At 41.0% G+C, this 23267-nt stretch overlaps 3 protein-coding genes and 1 pseudogene across 8 annotated transcripts; 2 read left to right on the forward strand and 2 right to left on the reverse strand.

Annotated features, from left to right (window-relative positions):
* On the reverse strand, positions 1-6457 carry dbf4 (DBF4-CDC7 kinase regulatory subunit). Its single transcript, XM_088307405.1, has 13 exons — positions 6060-6457; positions 5810-5927; positions 5533-5681; positions 4490-4693; positions 4321-4371; positions 4182-4251; positions 3919-3995; positions 3790-3835; positions 3658-3700; positions 3448-3573; positions 2840-2951; positions 1492-1607; positions 1-1391 (listed from the first exon to the last, which is right to left on the reverse strand). The coding sequence occupies exons 2-13, from the start codon at positions 5853-5855 to the stop codon at positions 758-760; spliced, it is 1674 nt and encodes a 557-aa protein (XP_088163531.1). The 5' UTR covers positions 5856-5927; positions 6060-6457; the 3' UTR covers positions 1-757.
* On the forward strand, positions 5546-10488 carry slc25a40 (solute carrier family 25 member 40). 2 transcript variants are annotated; one of them, XM_088307410.1, is made up of 10 exons: positions 5546-5712; positions 6949-7056; positions 7482-7541; positions 7630-7733; positions 7801-7868; positions 7955-8079; positions 8426-8709; positions 9433-9514; positions 9601-9678; positions 9750-10488. In XM_088307410.1, the coding sequence occupies exons 1-10, from the start codon at positions 5646-5648 to the stop codon at positions 9881-9883; spliced, it is 1110 nt and encodes a 369-aa protein (XP_088163536.1). In that variant the 5' UTR covers positions 5546-5645; the 3' UTR covers positions 9884-10488. The 2 variants fall into 2 exon arrangements, with proteins under 2 accessions (XP_088163536.1, XP_088163537.1); XM_088307411.1 differs by lacking the exon at positions 5546-5712 and adding an exon at positions 6642-6817.
* On the reverse strand, positions 10489-23194 carry rundc3b (RUN domain containing 3b). 4 transcript variants are annotated; one of them, XM_088307407.1, is made up of 12 exons: positions 23037-23189; positions 16497-16821; positions 15214-15329; positions 15005-15138; positions 14380-14465; positions 13962-14051; positions 13676-13756; positions 13435-13609; positions 13191-13348; positions 12441-12587; positions 11765-11868; positions 10489-11218 (listed from the first exon to the last, which is right to left on the reverse strand). In XM_088307407.1, the coding sequence occupies exons 2-12, from the start codon at positions 16589-16591 to the stop codon at positions 11073-11075; spliced, it is 1332 nt and encodes a 443-aa protein (XP_088163533.1). In that variant the 5' UTR covers positions 16592-16821; positions 23037-23189; the 3' UTR covers positions 10489-11072. The 4 variants fall into 4 exon arrangements, with proteins under 4 accessions (XP_088163533.1, XP_088163534.1, XP_088163535.1 ...); XM_088307408.1 differs by lacking the exon at positions 23037-23189 and adding an exon at positions 15643-15766 and having other exon boundaries at positions 16497-16657; XM_088307409.1 differs by lacking the exon at positions 23037-23189 and adding an exon at positions 15643-15747 and having other exon boundaries at positions 16497-16656.
* LOC148328992 (phosphatidylcholine translocator ABCB4-like) lies at positions 16508-22306 on the forward strand (annotated as a pseudogene). Its single transcript, XR_015845594.1, has 14 exons — positions 16508-17643; positions 17743-17824; positions 17942-18104; positions 18181-18223; positions 18301-18492; positions 18823-18994; positions 19058-19182; positions 19507-19678; positions 19770-19883; positions 20301-20378; positions 20819-20902; positions 20987-21190; positions 21791-21891; positions 21986-22306. The product of XR_015845594.1 is annotated as a phosphatidylcholine translocator ABCB4-like (transcript).
* Positions 23195-23267: the final 73 nt, after the last annotated feature.

Genomic DNA, 23267 nt, shown 5'->3' on the forward strand with positions numbered 1-23267 from the left:
TCCCCAAAATAGACACTTTATATTTAGTCACTTACAGGCCAATGTAAGCTCATCTTGTAAATTGGACAGACTTTGGAGGGAAAGTTCAACTGTTGCGACGACTTTCACGTGGCTCAAACATGCCTAAACAAAATTAAATGACATAAACATGCTAACCACTAGAGGGTGCTACGGCAACATGGTAATTACTAACCTGGTCTTTTTAAAACGAAGCCAGAAATCAGAATATTGGAGATATTTTGTCCACGTGTAGTTTTATGAAATATCACATGTCTAGCTTTACCTTCTTTCGCTCCAGACATTGATTTTTTCCCCCCACTGAAGCACACGTGTATTGTGTTCAATTTTTGCAGTTACAGCATTTTTTTCTGTTTTAATCAATTTTATTTAATACCTACGTTATTCATATTAAAGTATTTCCATTTTTTTGCTAGAGAATACTAATTAAGGCTGCCATTTTTTTGTCTATTGACCTTTGATATTGAATATTTTTTTACTAATAGAAGCCATGCCACTGGTCTGGGGGCAATGCTACATTTGTGAAAGAGATATTGTGGATTACAAGCATGCTTTTTGATTTAATTTGTTTTTAGGAAAGAGGAAAAACAGACATTGAATCGCACCGTCCCTCTCACACCATGAACAAAGTTTTTTCCCGTGCACTCATTGTTCCCTTTTAGTCATCACATCTGCAAGATTTACACATCTCATTTTATCAGTAGATTGAAAAAATTGCTATCGTGTTTGAAGATTTGTGTCATGTGTCATTTTGTGTTACATGCTCTTCACGTGTAGCGTCCAGTTTCCATCTTTGGCGTTTATAAACTTTGACTTTCCTCCTTACTGTCCCGGTTGTAGAGCAGCTCTGTGAAGAAAAATGCTCTCCATCGATCTCAAAAATACTTCCACTGGCTTTCCCGGGTGGCCTCTTGCTCCTGTCAATCTCCTCTTGTTCATTTGAGACAACACTGGGGCTTCCCAAATATGACTCACAGTGTGGCTCCTGATGGCTGCCCGCGTCTGCATGAGGTACTTGCATATCAAAGTTGACCTGAGGATTTAATAGAGAGCTTTGGGCGACGCTTTCGTCGCTAGAGGGTGCAGTTTCCCCTCCATCTTTTTGAGGGGAGGAAGTCAACAAATTGAGTGTGGACGGCCGTTTAAGTGACATACATCTTTGCTTTGACCTGTGTGAGGCAGTCAGACAAGTCCCGCCATCACGGCGAAGCAGAGCACCAGACTGAGGCCCTGAAGCGACTTGAAAAGAAAAAGTTTCCACTGGGCAGTCGTCATTCTGTGGCTTCTTCACGTTAATAATATCTGTGGCTTTGACATCAAGTCCACCAAATGGTCTAATGTTAAGTTGAACAGACGAAACACTGCACTTGGGCCTGACGGGAACAAAAAAGAACGAGAAGGTTTTAAAAAGTAACAAACTGTTTCACCAGCATACAGTATCAAATGTACAGAGAAACAATGAAGCAATAGTACCTTTTAATAAAACTGTTGAAATTGTTGAAGTCGCAATGTTGGACTGGTACCACTTGGTTCAACACTTGGTAAGCATCACTTTTGGAGAAAGCCTGGTGACGTTCACTTCGCAGGTGCTGGATTAAATGAAGTAGCAATTTGGAGGTTATGTTGAGAATAAGGTTTCTAGATAATAAAGTAGGAGTCAGGGATAAAGTTAATATTTGAGCAAGGCTTTAAGATAATGCTGAGTAAGAATGAAATTTGATAATATCACCAGGTAATAAATACGCAGATACTTCATACATGATTTTAAAATAATATGGAACTATTACATTGAACCTGGTCTAAATTAAATCTAAAATACGTTTGTTTCACTAGTAATAAAAGTGCAAATCAACATTACTCTAGGATAACAACAGGACTAACCCCCGCCTCCAAAAAAAACCAGCCTCGCTAACTCTGGCAGCTGACATACAAACATTTCGTGCAACTTGTCAGAATGAAAGTGAAAGAGGGAAAAAAATGAGAAAGGACTACAGCTTCGTCTGTGTTGGTTTGATACAAGATGGAGATGTCATAAATGGCCCCTGAAAGTAAGCTAGAATGCATTCACACTACTTGGTATAAGTTGACATCATTCACAGTTAACACAAAAGTGTGGATTAGTTGAATTTTGTGCAACTTCCTGTCAATTTTTTGACATCTACAAATGCACATACAGTACGGACATAAATGCTGCTACCCTTCTGGAAAAGGAGATGAAGATGTTGCAAGAAATAAATTTATTGCTAATTGACATTAGTCTAGGATAAAAAGAGTAAAAAAAAAAAATTAAAAAAAAAACAGGCTGACCCAAACAATGACACCGTAGTTGTGGTTTGGATTACACAGGCAGCGGAAATACATTCCTGGCAACTTGTCAGAATGAAAGTGAAAGTAGAAAAAAAAAGTACTACAGTTTCCCTAGTCTTTTGTTTGATACAAGATGGAAACTTTATAAATGGCTTCTTAAAGTAAGCTAAAATGTATGTAACACCACTTTTCGACTGCAACTTCCTGTCAATCCAGTTTTTTTCCAACAGATTTGATGTGGTCAAAAATGACGGGATTAATCAATCAAAGCAAAGTTTCTAAATCGGCTATTCATAGAGATTGCAACTCAAAGTGCTTTTTAGGTCAAAATGATCCCAACAATTTGATGTGTGTGTGAATATGTGATTGTTTTATGGCATTGTTTTAATCAAAAGTTGTAAGCTTCTTTTTACACTTGTATTACAATCAGAACTGTCATCATATGATTTACGACATTTGGGAACTGGTTGTGACTGAGCTGAGAGCTTCCACTGTTAATGCTTATTAGACTTACTGTCATCAAGTTTCCATATTTAGCCATGCAGCACTCGCAGAAGCCGCCTCCTTTCTTGTCTTTGTTCTTTCGACCAGCAGCTTGTCCTTGACAGGCTGAAGCTTTGCCAATTCTGGGGATAAATCCCACAAATCATTGCAATTGGGCGATTCATCGATTTTAATTTATTTGCACTTCCAAACACAACTGCGAACTCGTGCTGAACATTGCCAAAGACATTTATACGTTGCAAAAGCAGCGATTTCACGAAATGTTAGCAACTTTTGACCCAAAGGACAAGTCATGCTGTTTGAGGGCTCATTTCTATGATGTTAAATTGATATTTAAAATGTTAAGGATTTTGTTTCACAAAAGGGGCATTATTTTTCACATCATCTAATACACATCTATGTATTAGGGCTGTGCAATATTACAAAAATATGCGATAAGAATGCTGACTATCACGATGTCAATATTATAGCGATATTTAACATGTACCAAAAGAAATGACAATTTTAATTTTATAATGAAATAAATTTAGAAACTTGACATTTTATTAAAGGCTCATAACGCCACACCAACTATTTTTGTTGTCATCCTCATTTAATAATCAAAACAAGCCGCCATACCTGTTCCCCCGCTGTTTGCCCCCAGGAAGATCTTTAGCATCAACCAAGAAGGGACAATGAGGAGCTAGCGTCTTCAAGTCCAACTCTGGCATGCTCGTCATGGTGACGTATATCGGACGGTAATGTCTGAGGAGAAAGGGCCAAAATGTTCAAATTGAGGAATTCTCAAGGGCATTTCTTAAGTGGATGCTAGATTTTACATTCTCTAACCTGCTTGAATCTTCAACCTTGATGAAAGGTTTACGGATCCGCCCTTCAGTGGAGAAAAAAAAACCTTGAGTACATATTTACACTTTTACACATGTCAAATGAGTGGTCAAAATACGACAGCTACTCATTCACCTTTCGATTTCTGGGCTGTGATTTCTGCTGGTGATGCATCTTTAACCTACAATACATTGAACAAGTGCTAAAATTTTAACACATGACACTTCATATGTACGGTGTGAACTGTTGACTGTGTAAACTTACAGTTGTCTTGACAGCGGTTGGGATCGGACACCGGCCTGCAATGGTCTTTTTCTTCTTCTCAATATACACCAATATATCTGCACATGCAACACAAATCTAACATTAGCTCATGCGCAGCACAAAAGCACACTCTTGAGCTAATGGCCCAAAAGTGGGACAATTTGAAATTCTTCCAAAATTGTCATGAGGAATTTTGAAGGTTGCACCACAATTTATGCAACAGCCCGGAATTTATGTATATATTATCTATAATGTAAACACACCATCAATGTAAAATATTTTTACACCCCACTCCAGAGCCTTTGAGAGAATCTTGTTGGTCTGCAAAATGTCCTAAAAACAGAGATTTTATCAGTAAAGTAAAGCACAAGACTGCTTTTTCAATGCATCGGGCCGACGAACCTTTTCTGTCGCAGCTTTTTCTACTAAGGACCTCCCACGCTTTGTGGCGAACTACGAAGAAAAAACAGAAGCAAAAATAAATTGGACAAGTGCGGCGAAGCAAGCTGAATTGAAGAATGAGTAAATAAAAACTATCTCATCATTAATGAAGCAATACAAGTGAGTTCACCGTGTCTGCTTGACCCTGAGACCTGCTCTTGGTGTTGGCGCAACCGCAGTCCGGCTGGAGTGGATCTGAGTGGAGGCAAGGCGAACTCTGTCCAGATTGCAGGCTGGGGAGCGGAGAGTCTTGTCTCAAGCATTGCACGTATTTACTTTCCCTTTTGTTGGATACAAGATATTTGATGTCTTTGCTGAAGAACTTGTCAATACTCTGGGATGACGACAAGGGAAAATATTCAACTGTTAGATGTCGATAATGGTAATGAAGTTGAGGCACAATTTGTCATTTCATTTGCTGAGAGTACATAAAGAGAATGTCAATTTGCATAAGTAATAAGTAGCACTTATTTATTCAAGTTAGACAAACATTCGTGGGTACTCGGTTTACAACACGATTTCGGGGTTATGAACGGCACGTGGCGTAATAATATGACACCATGCAGAATACATGCTCATTTACAGCCATACTAACTGTTTTTATTGTACTGCTTTATTTTTTATGCACTATATTTGTTTTCATGAGCAGGCCAGTGAACCAGTGCTTTAAATCCTCGCTTTGCCCATCCTGCGTGGAGTTTGCACACTGTCCATATACCAAGGTGTGTTTTCTCCAGCTTCCACACACATTTAAAAAAAAAAATGTTACTTTGAAGACTCAAAAATGGCCATATGCGTCAATTTTATTTTTTTACCTTTTCAAATTAAAATACTCATGGTACAACTTAACTTAATTATGATTTAGCATAGGTTAGTGATAGTGTGACACATTCTGATTTAAGTATAAATCTCACCACAATGCTGCCATATGAACGGAATTCATTTGTAAACCGAAGACCACCTGAATCGAGACTCTATTTCAAGGCCAAAAATTGAGCATCTTATAAGCACCTAATGCTACAAGTGATGCCGCGAAGCAAAGTCATCTAGAATATTAAAAGTACTAGGAATAAAGCATTGTGAAAGAGAAAAAAAAATCAAACATGTAATGAGATGCCAAATTTAAAAATGGGTATGAGTTTGGATGCAGGAAAGTCTTGCTCAAAGACCCACCCCTCCGAGGTCTTTAATATCTCTCTCCAACGACTCTGCTGTTCTGTTGAACGGCAGGTCAAGATAGAAGACTTTCCCAGCTAAAGGCTTGAGGCGTGACAGAAGGAACTTCAATGACGACTTATTCTCACCACTTCGGGCATCTTTTCCTAAAAGGACACAATGACATGGTGAAGAGAGGTAAGCTTTCAAGTCTTGTAAACTCACAGAACCTGTTTTTTTTTCAACCAATCTTATTGATGACGTGTCTGTAAAAAAAGGTACAAATTAGAAATACCTTCCCAGTCAGCTCCAGTTTGTCTCTGTGTTCCTCGTGCCTTCATTTTATTCTCTTTCGGGGAATAAGTAACATGTGGTCGTCGACATAAACGTGCTCCACCGTCTTTATTTGACGGCTGTGCGTGTTTGAAGACAAAATAAGGACATTTACAACAAGGAGTTTAAACGCTCGTAGCAGTCAATTCAACTCCATTACAAATGTTAACCATGGGAAGGTGTGAACTGCGTACGTCTGAAAACGGACTCACCGTTACGACTGTAGATTCTGCGTTAGGCACTTTCGGCGTAAATTAAGTGACTCGTTTGTGGGTATTTCAACATTATACGTACTGTGGTATCTAGATTTGGCATTTGCAATTGTTTGGTTAATTTCTGTTAAGAAATGTTTAACGTCGACGTTTGACTGTACTTTCATTTCCCGCTTGAGTAATGGTAACGATGCGCGAGTTGCCATGTCGGAAAACTGCGCACAATGCTATCACTTTCAAACCACTCACTTTTAGCTTTAATATTGATAGTCTCCCGTTTTTTCTTTCATTTGTTATTTCAGATAAATTACGATTGTATGAGTAGTCCCCCATTTCCATGCGACGTCCCCATAGTACTGCTTAATGTTGCGGATTGACGTGAACGAAATCTGGCAACAATGGAAATAGGTATATTATTGCCGTATTCGAATCAGATGTTTCGACATATTAAACAAAATTCTTAAAAAAATATTTATCAAATACATGTCAACTAGCTTATAAATGTTATAAATGGTACGTATGATCGTAGTGCATGTGCGTTGCGTTGGGATTTAGTTTCAATTTCGCGAATGTGCAAAATGGAAACCAATGTTATGAAACGTTTCATCATGCAATGTGGACTAACCGCACCAGTAAGATTGAGCACGTGTTTTGACAAAGTCGTATTTTTTGGGTCTTGGAGGACAACCCTGCTTGCCACAAAGGGATGTTTATTTTAACGAAAACAAGGATTTGTTGATGTAAATGTGCTTTGGCAGGTACGTCTTGCTATTATCATCAAATGCCACACGGTACCATATACTTCTAAATGAATATCATCTCCATGACGTGATTAGGTTTCGGGATCACGGCATTTTGGGAATTTGAACCCATCTTCTGTTTGTTCAAGGAAACATGAGCAGTCAAAGTCCCTCCGCTCCGGCCAAAGATAACGGCATTACTCCAATCCAACAGATGGCGGCGTCCTGCTCCGGAGCGTTGATCACTTCTCTCTTTGGTGAGGCCGTCATGGGGACATTAGGCCATTTAATCTACTAACGTTGTACTTTGTCTTGTCATGTCTTTGCTACTAATAAAAACTACTTTGTTTTCTTGAGACTCACCATAATGCATTCAACTTAACTGACCTTAAACGAAAAAAAATAAATCACAAAATACTTTGGGTGACCCTCCTAGCATAGGTCAGTATAAGACACAGTTCAACTGCAACTAAGCGATGAATTATAGTAAAGTTACATTAGAGGAGCATGTTTAGAATTTCGCCCTCGAAAAACTTTTGGGAAAAAATGGGAGTGGAGGGAGGTTGCTGTATTAATCGAGGGGCCACTCAGAGTGTCGGGGTCGCTTGCACCGACAGTTGCCCTTCCCATGTGAAGAATGGATGTATGGCTGTTACATTTACACTTGTCATCCTTTCCACAGTAACACCTTTGGACGTTGTGAAGATCAGACTTCAAGCACAGAAAAATCCTTTCCCTAAAGGTGAACTACATATTCCTTAATGCAATTGTTTTTGTGTTATGTAAGACGTCACCCTAATGTGCTCATGTTTTTTTTTTATAATGCTTAGGAAAATGCTTTGTCTATTGCAATGGCCTTATGGACCACATTTGTGTGTGTATGAATGGCAACAAGGCCTGGTATAAAGCACCGGGACATTTCAATGGCACGGCGGTAAATACAAATCTCATTGTCACACATAAATGACATGTTCAGATTGTAATCTTGTTTGCTGCCGCAGGACGCCTTCGTCAAGATCGTGCGTAACGAAGGAGTCCGGTCCTTATGGAGCGGTCTACCTCCGACCCTGTGAGTGTGAACTTCCTCATTTATTCTCAGCGTCATACAGATCTCAGCCTATTAGAGGATTTGTGCTGTTTTTTTGTCCGCTCCAGTATGATGGCCGTACCAGCGACCATCATCTACTTCACTTGCTATGACCAGCTGCGTGCGCTGCTGAAGGTCAAGATGGGTCAACACGAGCAGTTCGCACCGATGGTGTCGGGGGCCGTCGCCAGAGGTTTGATTGGACACTTTTATTAATAATTGTTTTTATACCTTGGATTTATGCAGAGCATTTCAACACACCCAAGGATGCTTAACAATAACAGAATTTTCAACAATAACCATTTCAAGATCATTCTATAATGGTCATTTACTGTTGTCCTGCTTCGCTGCCGTTTTTGTAATTTAACGCTCGCCTAAATTTGAATTTTATTTCATCTAAATTTTTTTAAATCCTAAAAGTTGATTTGGCGTAAAAACACTGCTCATCATCAAAAATTGAAAATCATACAACCTTTCATTGGCCTTTACGGATTCCACTGTATTTGTCATCCTGCGAATGCCTTTTTTCCATCCTCCAGTGGGCGCGGCCTCTGTGATCAGCCCGATCGAGCTTTTACGCACCAAGCTACAATCAGAGAAGCTGTCGTACAGGCAGCTGAGAACCTGCGTGCGCACGGCGGTGGAGGCGGAAGGCTGGGTGTCGCTGTGGCGAGGCTTAGGGCCCACGCTGCTCCGGGACGTGCCCTTCTCTGCCATGTACTGGTACAACTACGAGCGCGGCAAGCGCTGGCTGTGCCAGCACTACGGCACCAGGGAGCCCACCTTTGCCATGACCTTCGTGTCTGGCGCCACATCTGGCACGGTGAGTGTGATGGATGGGAACGTATGGTTGACGTTCACTCATTGACATGACAAGGGTGGTGTTGATGTTCTTCTAAGTACTGGTTTTATGACAAAAACTAAGTACATGGTCCTGCAGTTCGTATGGTCGCATGTTAGTTAGCCGCATCAGCCTGCTAGCATTGGCCACAAGCTGTTCGCACCACTTAAGTGCACAATAAGGGCGTGTCGTTTGATATTTGCATACTGTAGAGCAAGGCTGGGCAAACTTTTTGATTGGTGGGCCACAATGGGTTCTAAAATTTGACAGAGGGGCCGGACCAGGAGCAGATGGATGGAGTGTTTTGGTCACCTCACCTCGTTGGAGAAAATAAATACATTTAATTTCAAATAAAAATGAACAAAAACATTACAAAAATATGTCTTTGAAAAACCACAGTATTAAAAATAAAACATTCACAAGGTTTATTTAATTTTTAAAGTTCGGCGGGTCGGATTAAAATGTTGAACGGGCCGCATGTGGCCCCCGGGCCGTAGTTTGCCCACGCCTGCTATGGAGTCATCCTTGTGTAGCTGATGTGGGAGGGTGAGGGATTTATGTGAAAAAAATAAACGTGGTCTTTTTAAAATGTCACAGTTTCAAGTAATTTCAATATTACATAAGAAATAATTAATATTAATAGTAGGGATTTTTAGGTACCAAACTACTATTATAAATGTTTTTGATATCCTTTTTTTTTTTCAGATTGCGTCCATCCTAACATTGCCGTTTGATGTAGTCAAAACTAGAAGGCAGGTGGAACTCGGGGAGCTGCAAGCAATGAATTGTAAATATGAGCTCAATGTAATGTTTTTCTTTTGAATTAGAATATTTTCCGATGTCACTCATTTTTTTTTTTTTTGTGTTGTCAAGTGTCGCACAAGGCCTCTTCCACTCTCACTGTGATGAAGCAGATCGTGACGCAGCACGGTGTTAAAGGCTTGTTCGCAGGTGTGCATTACATTTGACCAACATTTTGTCATTCAAAACGTCGTCTTCTTACCCGCTCATCTCCTGGCCAGGTTTCCTCCCTCGAGTGACCAAAGTGGCGCCAGCTTGCGCCATCATGATAAGCAGCTACGAGTTGGGGAAGGATTTTTTCCGCAAGCACAACCAGGCTCGGGTGCTTGGACCTCTGCACACCAGTAACACCTGAAACATGACGACTCGGCTCCAAAACCAGGCTTAAGAAAAGCAGAGCTGAGAAATTAGCAAAAAGTATATTACTTTCGTATTCCATTATGACACAATCCTTTTTTGCACAACATGAAATTCAGTGAACCCCCGCTATTTGTGGAGGAAAGGGGCAGAGCATTGCTGGGAATAATTAGTTGACCAGAATAAACTGACATGTTTTTTTTTCCAAGGATCATTTAAAAAAAATTTTTTTTTCGAATGGCGAACATGTAGGGGTTCATGGATAATAAAGTCCATTTATGAGTGCAAGATATTTTCTTTAAAACATTTGCCTGATATTTTAACCAGGGTTGGGTTTTTGACTACATTGGTAAAAATTACTGAGCCTAGTAGATGACCCCATTTTTGCCTTAGCTGCTTGAGGACACGTCTAATCAGCAAGCCATTCAACAATTGTCATCAATTATTGTGCCCATCCCTAGTTCTTAGGACACAGATAATTTAGTCAATGGATTACCTCCAATTACAGTTGGAATTTGTCTCTCTGCCAACTACCAGAGTATTGCATTTAAATCTACTGAACAGGTGCATGAAAGATGTCATAAAAAATGTTTTTACCGTGAATTGTGGCCAAATGTGATTTTTTTTCATCACAAATGTTTATTCAAAATGAAGGATAAAAAGCCATAAAATATTTGTATGTGTGAACAATACGTAATAAATAAACACAAACACTACAGTTGAGCTAATACGACCTGAAGGCCAGTTTTCAATCACAGTCACAAGAAGCCAAATTGAATTACGGCATTGGAATTTAAATAATTAAAGGGCACACAACTGGTTAAACTGAGGGTGGATTATCAATCATAGTGGTCCAGACCTGAGAACAAAATACGGCATTGTGCACGACAGTGAAAACAAAGGCACACAATGTTAAAACTGATCTGGTAATAAATGAGGAAAAGTGCATGTACGATAATCTTCCAGAAACAATTTGTGACGACAAAGAGACCAAGTCTTCCAATGTTGGCACATGAAATGGGTATTTCAATACAAAGCATTCAAGTTGAAGTTACATCACGTCAGAAAAGTGCTTCACCTGGGTGAGCGCATTCTAACAGCATGCTAAAACACGTCAGTCTAAGCATACGAAGAACGTACAACTCTACAAAGAGCAACGTTGGCTGGTTGAGTTGGGACGCGGGGTCTTATGTGGGGGTGAAGCCCGGGCTGCTGACCTCAGCCGCGGGACTGGCCAGACACTCGTTGGACCTCAGACTGGCCAGAGACCTGAAACTGTTGACGGAGGTGAGCGAGCCACACAGTCCTCGCAGGGATGGCGTCTGCTCTTTTCCTGAATTGCAAAAAGAAAGTAAAAAAAAAAAAATCAGTGGTCGGCCATGCTTTCATAAACAGGGCCTTTAGTAGGGACTTGGTCCACCTCCAACATCACATTTCTAAAAACCATCAACTCTAAACAAATTCACTCTATTCTTGCAATTTTCTGTCCCCATCTGAGATTTATGGCCGTCAAACCACTTCAATTCCAATCCATCCTAAAATTTGTGCTATCCATGGCACGTTTCTCCAAACAAGATCTGTGGTAAGCAAACCAACACTGATGAAAATGCCTGATCAAAACACCGGCAGTCAGCAGATTTTGGAGGCCGTAGGCAAATTAGATTGTCATGGCAACACGAAAATGCTGAAATTTGATTGGAAAAAAAGAAAAAAAAATCTCCATACATGTAATGAAAGTGCAGGCAGGCAAGAGAAACACCATGAAATTAAGAGAGCAGACTCTTGGGAATCATATAATACAATTTATGTTGTAAGAGTAGTTCACTGCTTTCTGATAGTGTTTCGGCCTTGCCGGCGAGGATTGCAACGTGTACGGTACCTTGGCGGGGCCAGTGAGGTTTGGCCTCCAGCATTAGCGTGTGTGACGGTTCGAGGGACATCTGTGAGAGGCTCATGTCCGTACGCAGATTGCGGAGGCTCTTGCTGCACAACAAACAAAAGATTGCACAATGCATCAGTTTCAAGTGAAAAGGACAAACATTTATCAAAACTGATGACTTTTTCTGCTTTGAGCAACTTGAGTCTGCATTTCATGGCGGACCCTTTGGAGAAAATACACTTTCAAGGTCTCAAGTGAAATTTTCATTTCCGTGACGCTGGTTGAGTTCAGTCATCTTTTTTCTCCCCCCAAAGAAATGATATGAAAAGACAGTTTAGCAGTGCATTTCCTTTTAAGAAAAAACATTTTTACAACAAAGTGAGTGGTCTGTTACAACAAGAATTTAAATGAATCATATTCATGAAACAATATGTAAACGTGGACTGCACTACATGCGCTAAATGTATCTAGCCATTATGTAACTAAATAAATAAAATATACAAATAAAGCCTACCAACCGACCGAAATGAGGCCGTTTTTTTTTTTGGTTTCCTAATTGCGTATCGTTTTATGTTCTGTTTTGTTTGTTCCAAATTGCAGCCTCTGCGATTTGAAAATGACATTCTACTACATTGCAATGTCGATTTTAATTTTGAATTAAACTCCCTTGACATACTCCTCCCACTCTCCGGGGCTCTTCCTGTAGAGCAGCGTGTCCAAGGCAACGGCGTTGGCGTCCAGAGCGTCAGGGGACGGCCACTGATTGGTCAGGTGGGCTGTCAGCTCCTGTCGCGACCGCAAGTCGTTGTTCTTCAACACTGTCCTGAACAGAGGAGACACAAATTACTCAACAAAGACGTTTGGCTTCGACTGACACCATGAAAGTGGCGTTCGTCCGATTGCGGTGCCTCATATTTATGGCCGTTTCTAATATTTTGCCTCTTCATGGAGCGAAAATGACGTAACCACAATTAGAAACACCTCCAAGTATAACGCAGTGCAGTTGTACATACACCGAGAAAGAGACCTGCAGTCAAAAAAAGAGAATATGAAAAATTATGAACAGTTTCAAACAAGCAAGGGCATCCACATCATTTATAAAATAGCCCATACAATTTTAAGTCTCTGTCGACAAAACAATCCCGTCACTCTTCTTTGATTGACTTGCCTAAGCCTTATAGTCTTGGCCTTTCACATGTACACCCTCGAGTCTTACTACATTACAGTTAATGCGACTTCATTTGCATTTAATCTCCACGAGTCGTGACACGTCTTCAATTGAGGGATTTAGGAGCCTACATTCAATTAGTTGTCACACAAGAGAAAAACGGCTTTTCGCTCATTCGGTAGTCTGAACTTGGAAACACAGACACCACGCACGCAGACAACTCATGATCGTGATTCCACCACACCTCCACCAACTCACAGTTGATCCTGCAGTTCCAAAATGATGAACTCCAGCTGCTCCTTCTCCAGCGAATGTGACAGGTGTGTGTCCACCAGGCTCTGCTCAAGAGCTTTGTGGTGTGACGACGCCTCCGCCAGCTGCGCCTCACGCACACGCACCAGCTCTTCCAGGTAAGCCTGACATGAAAGCAAGACACTCATAAGAAAATGCCAAATTTCATACACCATTCCTGTCCTTTTTTTCCCTCTATGCACAAGTCTACCTTCTGCTCCAGCGCCATGCGATATTTCTGCTCAAAGCGATTGCACTTGCTGACCAAGTTGCTCTGCTCCGTGAAGATTGAGGCCGCCGTGGCCATCTTGTCCGGGGTGCTGCGCTCGCTACCGCTGCTGCCCAGGGTGCGCAGCTCCTCCTCGTCGCTGCTGATGCTGTCGCCGCTGCAATAGGGGGAGCGATGGGAGTGATGATCTGGCAACACCGCACGCAGCCACCAACTCGCATACCTCTGAGTGAACTTCAAGTAAGGTGTGTAGTCGATGACGGAGGAGCCGCCCATGTCTAGACCTTCACCTTTCAGACAGAAGCTAGGGAGATGAGACGGGACGGGGCGAGATGGGTTGGGTTAGGGCAGTGTAAGCAAAGTAGCTCGTGCTCCGTTTAACCCACTTAGATGTGTACCCGACTTAATGTAACAGCTTGAGCGAACCAGTTTTTTTTTTTTTTTTTGTCCCTCTCACCTAATCTATTTGACAGCCGGACAAAAGAAATTAAGCAGAACAGCGTCAGTACCTGAAGTCGATGGTGTTGAGTCCAATGAGAATGTCCGCCAGAAGCCCCGCCTCCTCTCCCAGCATGATCGCCCCGTCCTCATAAAACCTCCTGCAATCACGTTTGCTCACATTATTGCGGCTCATTTGGAATAGCACAAACTGAACTGATTGTTTTGATCAGGTTGAACGTTAGGTATAGTGCTCTTGCACAATTACTGTAAATAATACAAGAGCTGAATTATTTATTTTCTGTCTACACGTGCGAAACTGTAGCCAAAATAAAAAACAGTGTGAAGGGAATGCCTCTTTGACAGTGTTAATATTTGCAAAAGCTGTTTTTTTTTTTTTCATAAGGCTTGATTGTACAGGGTCAGCAAATAACATGCCCACTGAATGAATAATTGTGCACTGGGAGAACGCAAGTTACACACGCAAACCTGGTAGTTCTAAGGTCCCTCAGAGCGGATGAGATGTATTCAGACAATCTCTTCTCCATCAGAACCACACGGATCCAAGCTCGACCCTAATGGGACGGGACAATGTGATAAATGTCAATGTAAGGAAGTTATTAGTCAAGTTGGAATACTGCAAGAAAAAAATCTTAATGATGACAGTGTTAGAGATTTTTTTCATAGGGGAAATTGTCAGACTGTATTGTTACAAAAAATGTGCTTCATTGTACCAATTAATGTCAAAATTGCCACTCAAATGTAAAAGACGAGGCCAGTAAAATCTGGATTTCAAAAACGTGCTGAATGAAATTTTTCAAAATGGAAAAAGATTTTGAAAAAAAATCTGATATCAAATCAGAACATTTCTTCTTTTTTTTTTTTTTTAAAGAATCATTTCCAAACTGAAGTACTGAGAGACCAAATGCACGAGGGTCCAATTCCAGAATGTCAGCAAATCACCATTGTAGCTATTGTTTATTTTATCGGGTGAAACTGGGTCATGTTCTCAGTGAAGTATGCTGACCTCTGTTTTTGCTTCTACGTGGATAATGCAAAATAGGCGAAAAAATGCCTGATTGTGGGCCCTTGTGGGCTCAAAATGGAGTCTTACCTTAGCCTTGGATGACCGCACATTCTCCATACTCTCAATGCTTCGAATGCAATTGTGAGGGACTTTACTGCCGGCAGCTTTGACAAAATCCCAGAAACTCCGAGGACTCTCGTAACCAAACCATGTTGTCTGACCTGAGAAAAGAACATGCAGGAGGGGATGTTTGTACAAATGTGTTATCGACTCAGTTTGTATTGTTGTTTTTTTACCTTTCAGTCGATGGTTAAGGATATGCTCCAGGATGGACACAAAGTTGACCAACTCTGCGGAAGAGTCGTCCATGCTCTCGAAACAGGAGCGGTCGAGGAGAGTCTTCACCGAAAACCTGGAGGCAAAAATACTGGAGTACTAACGCACTCACTGCCATTGACGGATATAGACGCCAAAAAATACATTGATTTTACCAAAGCTGGTAGTGCATGAGTTTTAAGAACACATCAGAACTAAGAGATATTTAGTCACACACAAAACTTCCTGTGAACGGAAATTCCGATTTGAAAAATGTGGCTGCCATTATTCATTGCCCAGGTATGAATGTGACTGAGAATGCTTGTTTGTCAAGACTGTACATCCTCTGTGATTGACTGACTGTCGGGGTGTCTTTCTCCAAAGGTTATCTATGCTAGGCTTGAGCTCACCTGCGACCCTAATGAGGACAAGCGCTGTAGAAAACAGATGGAAGGTGGCTTTTGTCTCCAAAACATAGCTGGTATCTGTCCTCCCCAGATGCAATAAAGATGACTCTGTCTGATCAGATTGCACCTAATTAGGCAGGAGGGAGATTTAATGGACTCGGCTGCATTGTGTGTGTGTGTTTGTGCGTCCAAGTTGTTTGTAGACCTTTTACAGCAACCAAATGATCCGACTCCCGATCTTGCGTTGCCAAGCAGCAGTGTTTGCAACGCACAAAAACACACTCACAAATGTCATCTCATTTCCACCAGCATGTAATAAAAATCTTAAGGACTGGTCACCAGTCAATCTCAGGGCACATCTTGACAAACAATTATTCAAATCGATCGGCACGGTATTTTTATTTTTATTTTGTGGAGGTGATCACATTAACTCACAGTTGATGTCAATAAATCTGAATTATTGTGCAGAACGCTTTTATACTTTCACAGGTTGAAGTGGACATGAGTAGTAATCTTCATTTGCATTTTGATGTCGATCATCGCCGTTTTAGACTGACAATTTGTGCAACATTACCCCACTTGCCCCCCTTCTGTGATGTAGACAGATTCGAACTGTGTCCCTCAGAACAGCGAGGCAGACGCGCTAACCACTAGCCAAACATGATGCCTTCAAAGTGGGTTAATTTATTTCAAAACAAAAATTAAATGACATGCCTGTTACAAGACTACAAAAGGAAGCTTGAAAATCAAGCCGTTTAAAAACGTCACGATACGGTTAATGATGGTGGAGGCAAGGTGTCAAGCACAGGTGCTGATTGCAACATGATGACTTGATGATGTGCATGATAGCTACCTACCGGCACACGGTGAGCAGGTTCCTCCTCTCCACCGCCGCGCTCCTGCCCGCAGTTCGCTTGCGGCTGACGTGCAGACTAGCGCCGATGGACGCCATCGCCGGCACGAGGCCAGCCTGCCTGCTTGAGGCGGTGCGCAGAACACGCCGTGGTCAGCTTCTCCCGGGAGAAGGGACGCTGGAGTTACCTACGTCATTTTGCATGGTTGGCGGGGGCTCAAACCGGAAGTAGTATCAAGTTACAGTCGAGGAGGAAGAACGCCATTTCCGGTTAAGACTTTTCGTAACCAAACTCCATGAGATCATGTCATTTCTCCCTTTCTTTCACTCTGAAAACACATGAGATGATTTTTACACTTACAACGTACTTCCGCGTTTGTGATTGCAATTTTAAAATTGAGACATTCATTTTTTTGTTTTCACCTGTTCGTTTTATTGTTTAGAGGAAATCCTTCTAAACACAAATTTGGCATTTAAATGTAATTTAAAAACTTAGCCTCTAAATGAGACGTGCCCCTTATTATCTTATGTTTTAAGCCTGAAATGTGGCAAAAGGTAAAAAGGGGGCCAATACTTTCGCAAGCCTTTGTATAACACACACTTAAATCATCTTACACCCTTTATTTCATGTATGTCAGTTACACCCTCGCCTGCCATTGACTATGGAATAATGGATTGACTTTTTATCGTGATAGTAAGTAAAAATACATTAGCATTTGACAATGCAGTGAAAGAAACAATGATTTGTGAAATCAAAATGTTTTTAATTCTCCAAAGACCTGCTGAGCAATAATGTATTGATTGGAGAGATTATAGCCAAGTGAGAGGGACGGGAGAAGAAGGCCAAAGGGGCGTGGAAGGGCTGGTTTACCCTTGCCAGAGATGTGAGTCTGTGTGTGTGTGTGTGTGTGTGTGAGATCACCAGCTCTGTCAAACATTAGAACACTTAAAAAGTGTGTGGAAGTAGGACAACAGCGCTGGACGAGTGGATGTCCGTGCGTGATCACCAAGCCTGTCAAACAGTGAGGTCTGCTTTACACTTTTGACTGGGTCATGGGTTTATTTAAATAGTACAAGGTCTTCCTCTGACAGGAGCCAAACATGGATGAAACGGAGAAGTTGGAGAAGAACCTAAGATCTGTTTATTACAGGTAATAGTTTGTGATGAGCTGAAGAGAAATAGTGAATTGAGTTTGTGTTTCAAACAATTTAAGAGAGCAATGAGATTGACAGTTCCATTTTTGACCTAGTGATTGCAAAGATGAGATGGGCAAGGGTAACAAGAAGGAGGACATAAAAGAAAAGTTACCCTCGGTTGGTGCCATTGAACTGGTAAGTTACCTGTCTTTGTTCTCATTTACAAGTGTTGTGATTTTACAGCTCCTCATGAGTCTTGAAAATGATTGGTGCAAGTCATCTTCTAAAAACCATCTTTTTCTTTGAGGACAGTTCAGGTTTGCAGATTCCAAAGACATTGCGCTGATGTTCTTCGGGACCCTGATGTCCATGCTCCACGGATTTGTGTTGCCTCTGACGTGGATTGTGTTTGGAGATATTGCAGACAACCTTGTATCAAATGCTGCATTAGGTTACACCAACACCAGCAACCCAAGTGAGTTCACAGAAACAGTCGTAGTTACCTGATTGTAACAACAGACTATTACAACACTTTTATTTTATTCTTTCAGATTTCACGTTTCCAAACAACACCTTGCAGGAAGACATGACTGGGTAAGAGGAATATGACAACTCATAAATTAATTTGAAACACTTCTGGACAATGTTCTGATCTTTCCATCTCATTCCAGCTTTGCCATCTACTACTCCATCTTAGGAGCTGTTGTACTGGTGGCCGCCTACATGCAGGTTGCTTTCTTTACATTGTCAGCCGGACGACAGGTCAAACGCATCCGAAAGTGTTTTTTTCACAGTATCATGCGACAAGACATCGGCTGGTTTGATGTCAATGAGACAGGAGAGCTCAACACCCGTCTTACAGAGTTAGTAACACAATCTCACCTGCCTCTTCGTTACGTATATCTGCGTCCACTATTTTTCTGTTAACCAGAACTGAACAGGTGCTACTGTTTTGGTTAGCAACAGTTCATATAGACTGGAAATGAACTCTTTAATGCTCTATGAAAAGATAGCGATAGTTACACTTCATTTTGATGATGGGAAAGGTCAATTAGTTAAAAGTAGCTGACAACGTAGCAGGAAAATATTTTATTTTTTTGTCATTTGGCTTACTATAAAGATTATTCGTTTAGTGTAGTAAGACAATCAATGCTCTCAAGAAAATTGATTGGCATTTGTATCTTCACGGACAGCGATGTCTATAAGATCCAGGAGGGTATTGGGGACAAGGTGGCGATGTTGATCCAGTCCTGTAGCACCTTCATCAGATCTGTCGTCATCGGTTTAATCAAAGCATGGAAGCTCACGCTTGTCATCTTGGCTGTCAGTCCCTTGTTAGGTCTTACGGCTGCATTTTTTAACAAGGTAAGCTTGCTTGATGCCCAACCTATCCACCCTTAATTTTACATACTGTCGGCGTCTTGCTAGGTGCTGGCCTCATTTACTTCTCGAGAACAGAGTGCTTATGCCAAAGCAGGTGCTGTGGCAGAGGAGGTGCTTTCTGCCGTCAGGACTGTGTTTGCCTTCAGTGGTCAACAGAGAGAGATCGAGAGGTTTGTGCTATTATCAATCGTCATCTAATGTCACATTTTTAGATGTGGGGAGAATATTGTTTGCAGACCACAAGTTTTAAATGTAGGAGACCTCCATAGTTTATGAGTGGCTTCAATGTGGACGGAAGTCTCTAAAAACCAAACAATGAGACACACTCCATGTTCAGGGAAAATCTAATCTAATCTAGTAGATTAGATTAGATTAGATCAGATGTGGCTCATCTGAAATCTACAAATCAGTTTTGTATTTTATTGTTTTTGACCACGACAAAGGATTTGGTATCTGAATTTCAATATTAATTATGTCCATGTGTTATCTCACAGGTATCATAAGAACTTGGAAGACGCCAAGAAAGTGGGAATAAAAAAGGCAATAAACTCAAACATCGCCATGGGCGTCACCTTCTTATTGACCTACTTGTTTTATGCGCTGGCCTTCTAGTACGGAAGCACGTTAATTTTGAGTGGAGAGTGCTCCATCGGGATTGTACTTACGGTGAGTAGAGGCAGGAAGACCTCAAATGTTGAAAATTTAGAAGACCACCAAATAGACGTTTTAAGTTAACAACAACTATTTATATCTGAAGCTTTTATTTTCTATGCTCACTGGAGTGTTCGCTTTGGGGCAGACCTCACCTAGCATCCAGTCCTTTTCTAGTGCCCGAGGAGCTGCACACAAAGTTTACAGCATAATTGACAATGTAAGATAACCTACATTTTATCATTTCCTTCACATTCAAAGACACTTTTTATTATTTTGCTATCAGTTGATATTAGTGAATGTGCACAAAGTGTATTCTGGCACACCAGGATGCAGCTTTGATATGATTTGGAATTTGCTCTAATTGGAGCACCCACTGTTCAGCTGCAATTTTGTGTGATCTAAAATGATGAAATCTACCTGTCATCTTATTTTAACCCATATTTGCATCATCAGCATTCAGCAAAGGGGTTTATCACTCACACACGTCAGACACTTTCTACATTCTGCTATTTACAGATTAATTTAACAAGGTCCTTGGACCCGCTGTAACCAAACTTCCAATGTCAACTGAGCTCTAAATCGAAGATTTGACTCTACAGGGTCGATAATCAGTTCATGTCGGTCACTTTTACAGGGTTTCTGTTTTGGTAAATCTGGAGAGATTCTGACTTTGAAACTGAGACTTGCAGCTTTCAAGGCCATGATGAGGCAGGTAAGTGGAATCATCATCATCAGACAATTTTATCTTAAAGCCTTTGTTACTAATGCAACCGAGTAAATACTGTGTGTGCCTTCAGTGTTTGATTGCAGCAGATCAGGTTACCGTGTAATAACGATTAACATGTAAGTGGGCAGACTGAAGTCCCAAATGCAGGCAGGTGGGGCTTGAATGGGAGCAATTCAGGTTCTAACCACAGTTCGGAGGGGAAAAAAAGAAGTCAAATAACCCATGCATTTCAAAGAATGGATTTGAAAATGTTTAAATAAATAAGAAGCACATTCAAATCTTAAGATTTTTATAGGCTCCATAATGTAGACATAAATGGTAAAAACAGAAGGAAAAACAACTGGGCTGTTGTCAGTTTCCCAAAACGCAAAAAAATACAGTGCATTAAATTTAAACAAAAACTTTTTTTTTTTTTTTTTTTTTAGGACTTGGGTTGGTTTGATGACCACAAAAACAGCGTTGGCGCACTCACAACAAGGCTTGCCACAGATGCTGCTCAAGTACAAGGGGTAAGGCATTCTCTCAATCTAGCACGCAGACACGCCCGCTATCATTTTTCCATTTTGGTTATCACCTTTTTCCCCTTTTCGCAGGCTACGGGAGTACGTCTGGCCACACTAGTCCAGAATGTGGCCAATATGGGTACCGGTCTGATTCTTGCCTTTGTCTATGGCTGGGAGCTGACCCTGCTCGTCCTGTCGGTGGTTCCCATCATGGTGGTGGGAATAACTGTGCAGATGCAGTTGCTAGCAGGGCAAGCTGCTCAGGACAAGAAAGAGCTGGAGAACGCTGGAAAGGTGAGCATGGGATATCGGAGGGCTTGTTGAATTAGATGATTTTAATGCATAAGGGACGCATGGTTGGGGAAAAAGTATTGGACCACCTACACCAAATCAGCCGTTACTCTAAAGAGCTCTTTTTGGATGTGGTGTGAAGCATTAAGACTAAGACATAGAAGTGACAAATCATTGTTCTGGCGGAAGAGTTAAAGAGTCTTAAGAAAGTTAAATGCTGGACTGCTTAGTAACAAACTTTAGTGGAAGATGTTATCAGTTTGTTTTTTTCTGGGATAGATTCTATAGGCTATCAACTTCTGCAGAACATTTCGGGCCATGATCTGTGCCTCCCTAAAGGTGTGGTTCAATGACGTGGGTGGGCATAGAGCGTTTTCTCTATCCTTTGAACCATTTTGATACAGTCAAATGTGTCTCACCACACAAATGCTCACCACATGCCAAAATCTAGTGAAAAGTCTTCCCTAAAGAATTGAAGTGCAAGGAGGGTTGAAGGCGATTCACCATGTTGATCATGATATTTACCCAAGTATGCAAAATTATGTTACAGTCGTGCAGTTTCGGCCAAGCCTGACCCTGAGGTATTTCATGTCGCCTCCTCAGATTGCCACAGAAGCCATCAAAAATATTCATACTGTTGCATCTCTGACCAGAGAACCCAAGTTTGAGTCTCTATATCATGAGAACCTCATCGTTCCTTTCAAGTACAAGAGATCTTTAAACTACTATCCCAAAAATATTTAATTTTGTCATTGGCAGATATTTGTCTCATCAATGCTTATGTTTCTATATTTGCAGGAACTCCCAGAAGAAGGCTCACGTCTATGGGTTTACCTTTGCATTTTCCCAGGCTATGATCTACTTTGCTTACGCAGGATGTTTCCGCTTTGGAGCTTGGCTCATGTGTCATACGGGACAATATCGTAGCCATGAAGTGAATAATGTTTTGTTTTACTCGCGGTAGGCGATGCGGTTCTGTTTTGCGCATGTACATAAATAAAAATTGGATCATTTAAACAGTGGCCCAATGGACACCATGTGACTGTCGGGCCACCCAAAGTTCACAGATGCTGGCTCTACCGAGCCACCAGTACATAAATAAATGTGATGAAATGAACACATTATTGTATTTTAAATATCCAATAGACAGCATTTTCAGTTTCATCCACTTAAACTGATCAATCATGATGTTCAATAAGGGCCACTGGGACCAAACACTATAACTTCTGTCTTCTTTTCACTAAAATTCAAGAAATTAAATGACATCCGGATTTTGATTTCCTCTAGAGCCTCTAAAGTGGTCTCAACGAGAGAAAGTCTTTTTTGCTCAGTAAATAAAACTAAATCAAAAATTAAACCAAAACAAAGCATTTCTGAAAGAAAAAAAAATCAAACCTCCCCGAAAATGTAATTAAAACTAAATAAAATAAAAAACTAAATGAAATTTAAAAAAAAACTAAATTCAAAATGAAAACTATTATCTACTCTTACTATAACAATTATTACTATGATCTATACAACAGAAAAATTATCAATTGAAGCAATATCTAGGTGACTGTCGGGCATTAATAAGTGTGATTTATTTTAGTTTTATTGTACTTTTATTAAAGTTATTTTCATACTTGCAGTCACAAATTGTATTCAAAATTTCCCATACCATATCCCAGCAGACTTTAGAAGAAGGGTGGGACACAACCTGGAATGGTTGCCAGTCAATCAAGGGCATTTATAGACAATCATTCACACACATTCATACCTATGGGAAGGAAGCCAAAGTACCTCGAGACATGATGATGATGATGATGATGATGATTGTGATGATGAGGAGGAGAATAGTCATGATGGCTACCTGTCCGCATACTGTGAGCAGGTTCCTCCTCTCCACCGCCGAGCTGCCCCCCTATTGTGGCTGACGCTTCAGCATGATGCCAGCTGGAGGCAGTGCCCACAACACGCCGCGGTCAGCTACTCTCCGAAGGAGGAACACTGGGATTGTCTACGTCATAATACATGCTACGAGGGGGGTCGAACCGGAAGTAGTATCAAGTTAACTCCAGGAGAAACGACGCCATTTCCGGTT

The sequence above is a fragment of the Idiotropiscis lumnitzeri genome, chromosome 10 (genome assembly GCF_059441095.1).
Source record: "Idiotropiscis lumnitzeri isolate Australia: NSW breed Sydney's pygmy pipehorse chromosome 10, RoL_Ilum_1.0, whole genome shotgun sequence".
NCBI lineage: Eukaryota > Metazoa > Chordata > Actinopteri > Syngnathiformes > Syngnathidae > Idiotropiscis > Idiotropiscis lumnitzeri.

What these genes read in the sequence shown, in the direction of transcription:
- dbf4 (XM_088307405.1), bottom strand. Translation starts at nt 5,855, where the DNA reads ATGAAGGCACGAGGAACACAGAGACAAACTGGAGCTGACTGGGAAG. An exon ending in ATATTAAAGACCTCGGAGGG is followed by an intron (nt 4,694 to 5,532) that starts GTGGGTCTTTGA and finishes TCGTCATCCCAG; the next exon opens with AGTATTGACAAGTTCTTCAG. An exon ending in CACAGCCCAGAAATCGAAAG is followed by an intron (nt 3,701 to 3,789) that starts GTGAATGAGTAG and finishes TCTCCACTGAAG; the next exon opens with GGCGGATCCGTAAACCTTTC.
- rundc3b (XM_088307406.1), bottom strand. Translation starts at nt 16,591, where the DNA reads ATGGCGTCCATCGGCGCTAGTCTGCACGTCAGCCGCAAGCGAACTGCG. An exon ending in CTCAACACCATCGACTTCAG is followed by an intron (nt 13,757 to 13,961) that starts GTACTGACGCTG and finishes TCATCTCCCTAG; the next exon opens with CTTCTGTCTGAAAGGTGAAG. An exon ending in TACTTGAAGTTCACTCAGAG is followed by an intron (nt 13,610 to 13,675) that starts GTATGCGAGTTG and finishes CCCCTATTGCAG; the next exon opens with CGGCGACAGCATCAGCAGCG.
- slc25a40 (XM_088307410.1), top strand. Translation starts at nt 5,646, where the DNA reads ATGACGACTTATTCTCACCACTTCGGGCATCTTTTCCTAAAAGGACAC. An exon ending in GAAAAATCCTTTCCCTAAAG is followed by an intron (nt 7,542 to 7,629) that starts GTGAACTACATA and finishes TATAATGCTTAG; the next exon opens with GAAAATGCTTTGTCTATTGC. An exon ending in TGTTAAAGGCTTGTTCGCAG is followed by an intron (nt 9,679 to 9,749) that starts GTGTGCATTACA and finishes TCTCCTGGCCAG; the next exon opens with GTTTCCTCCCTCGAGTGACC.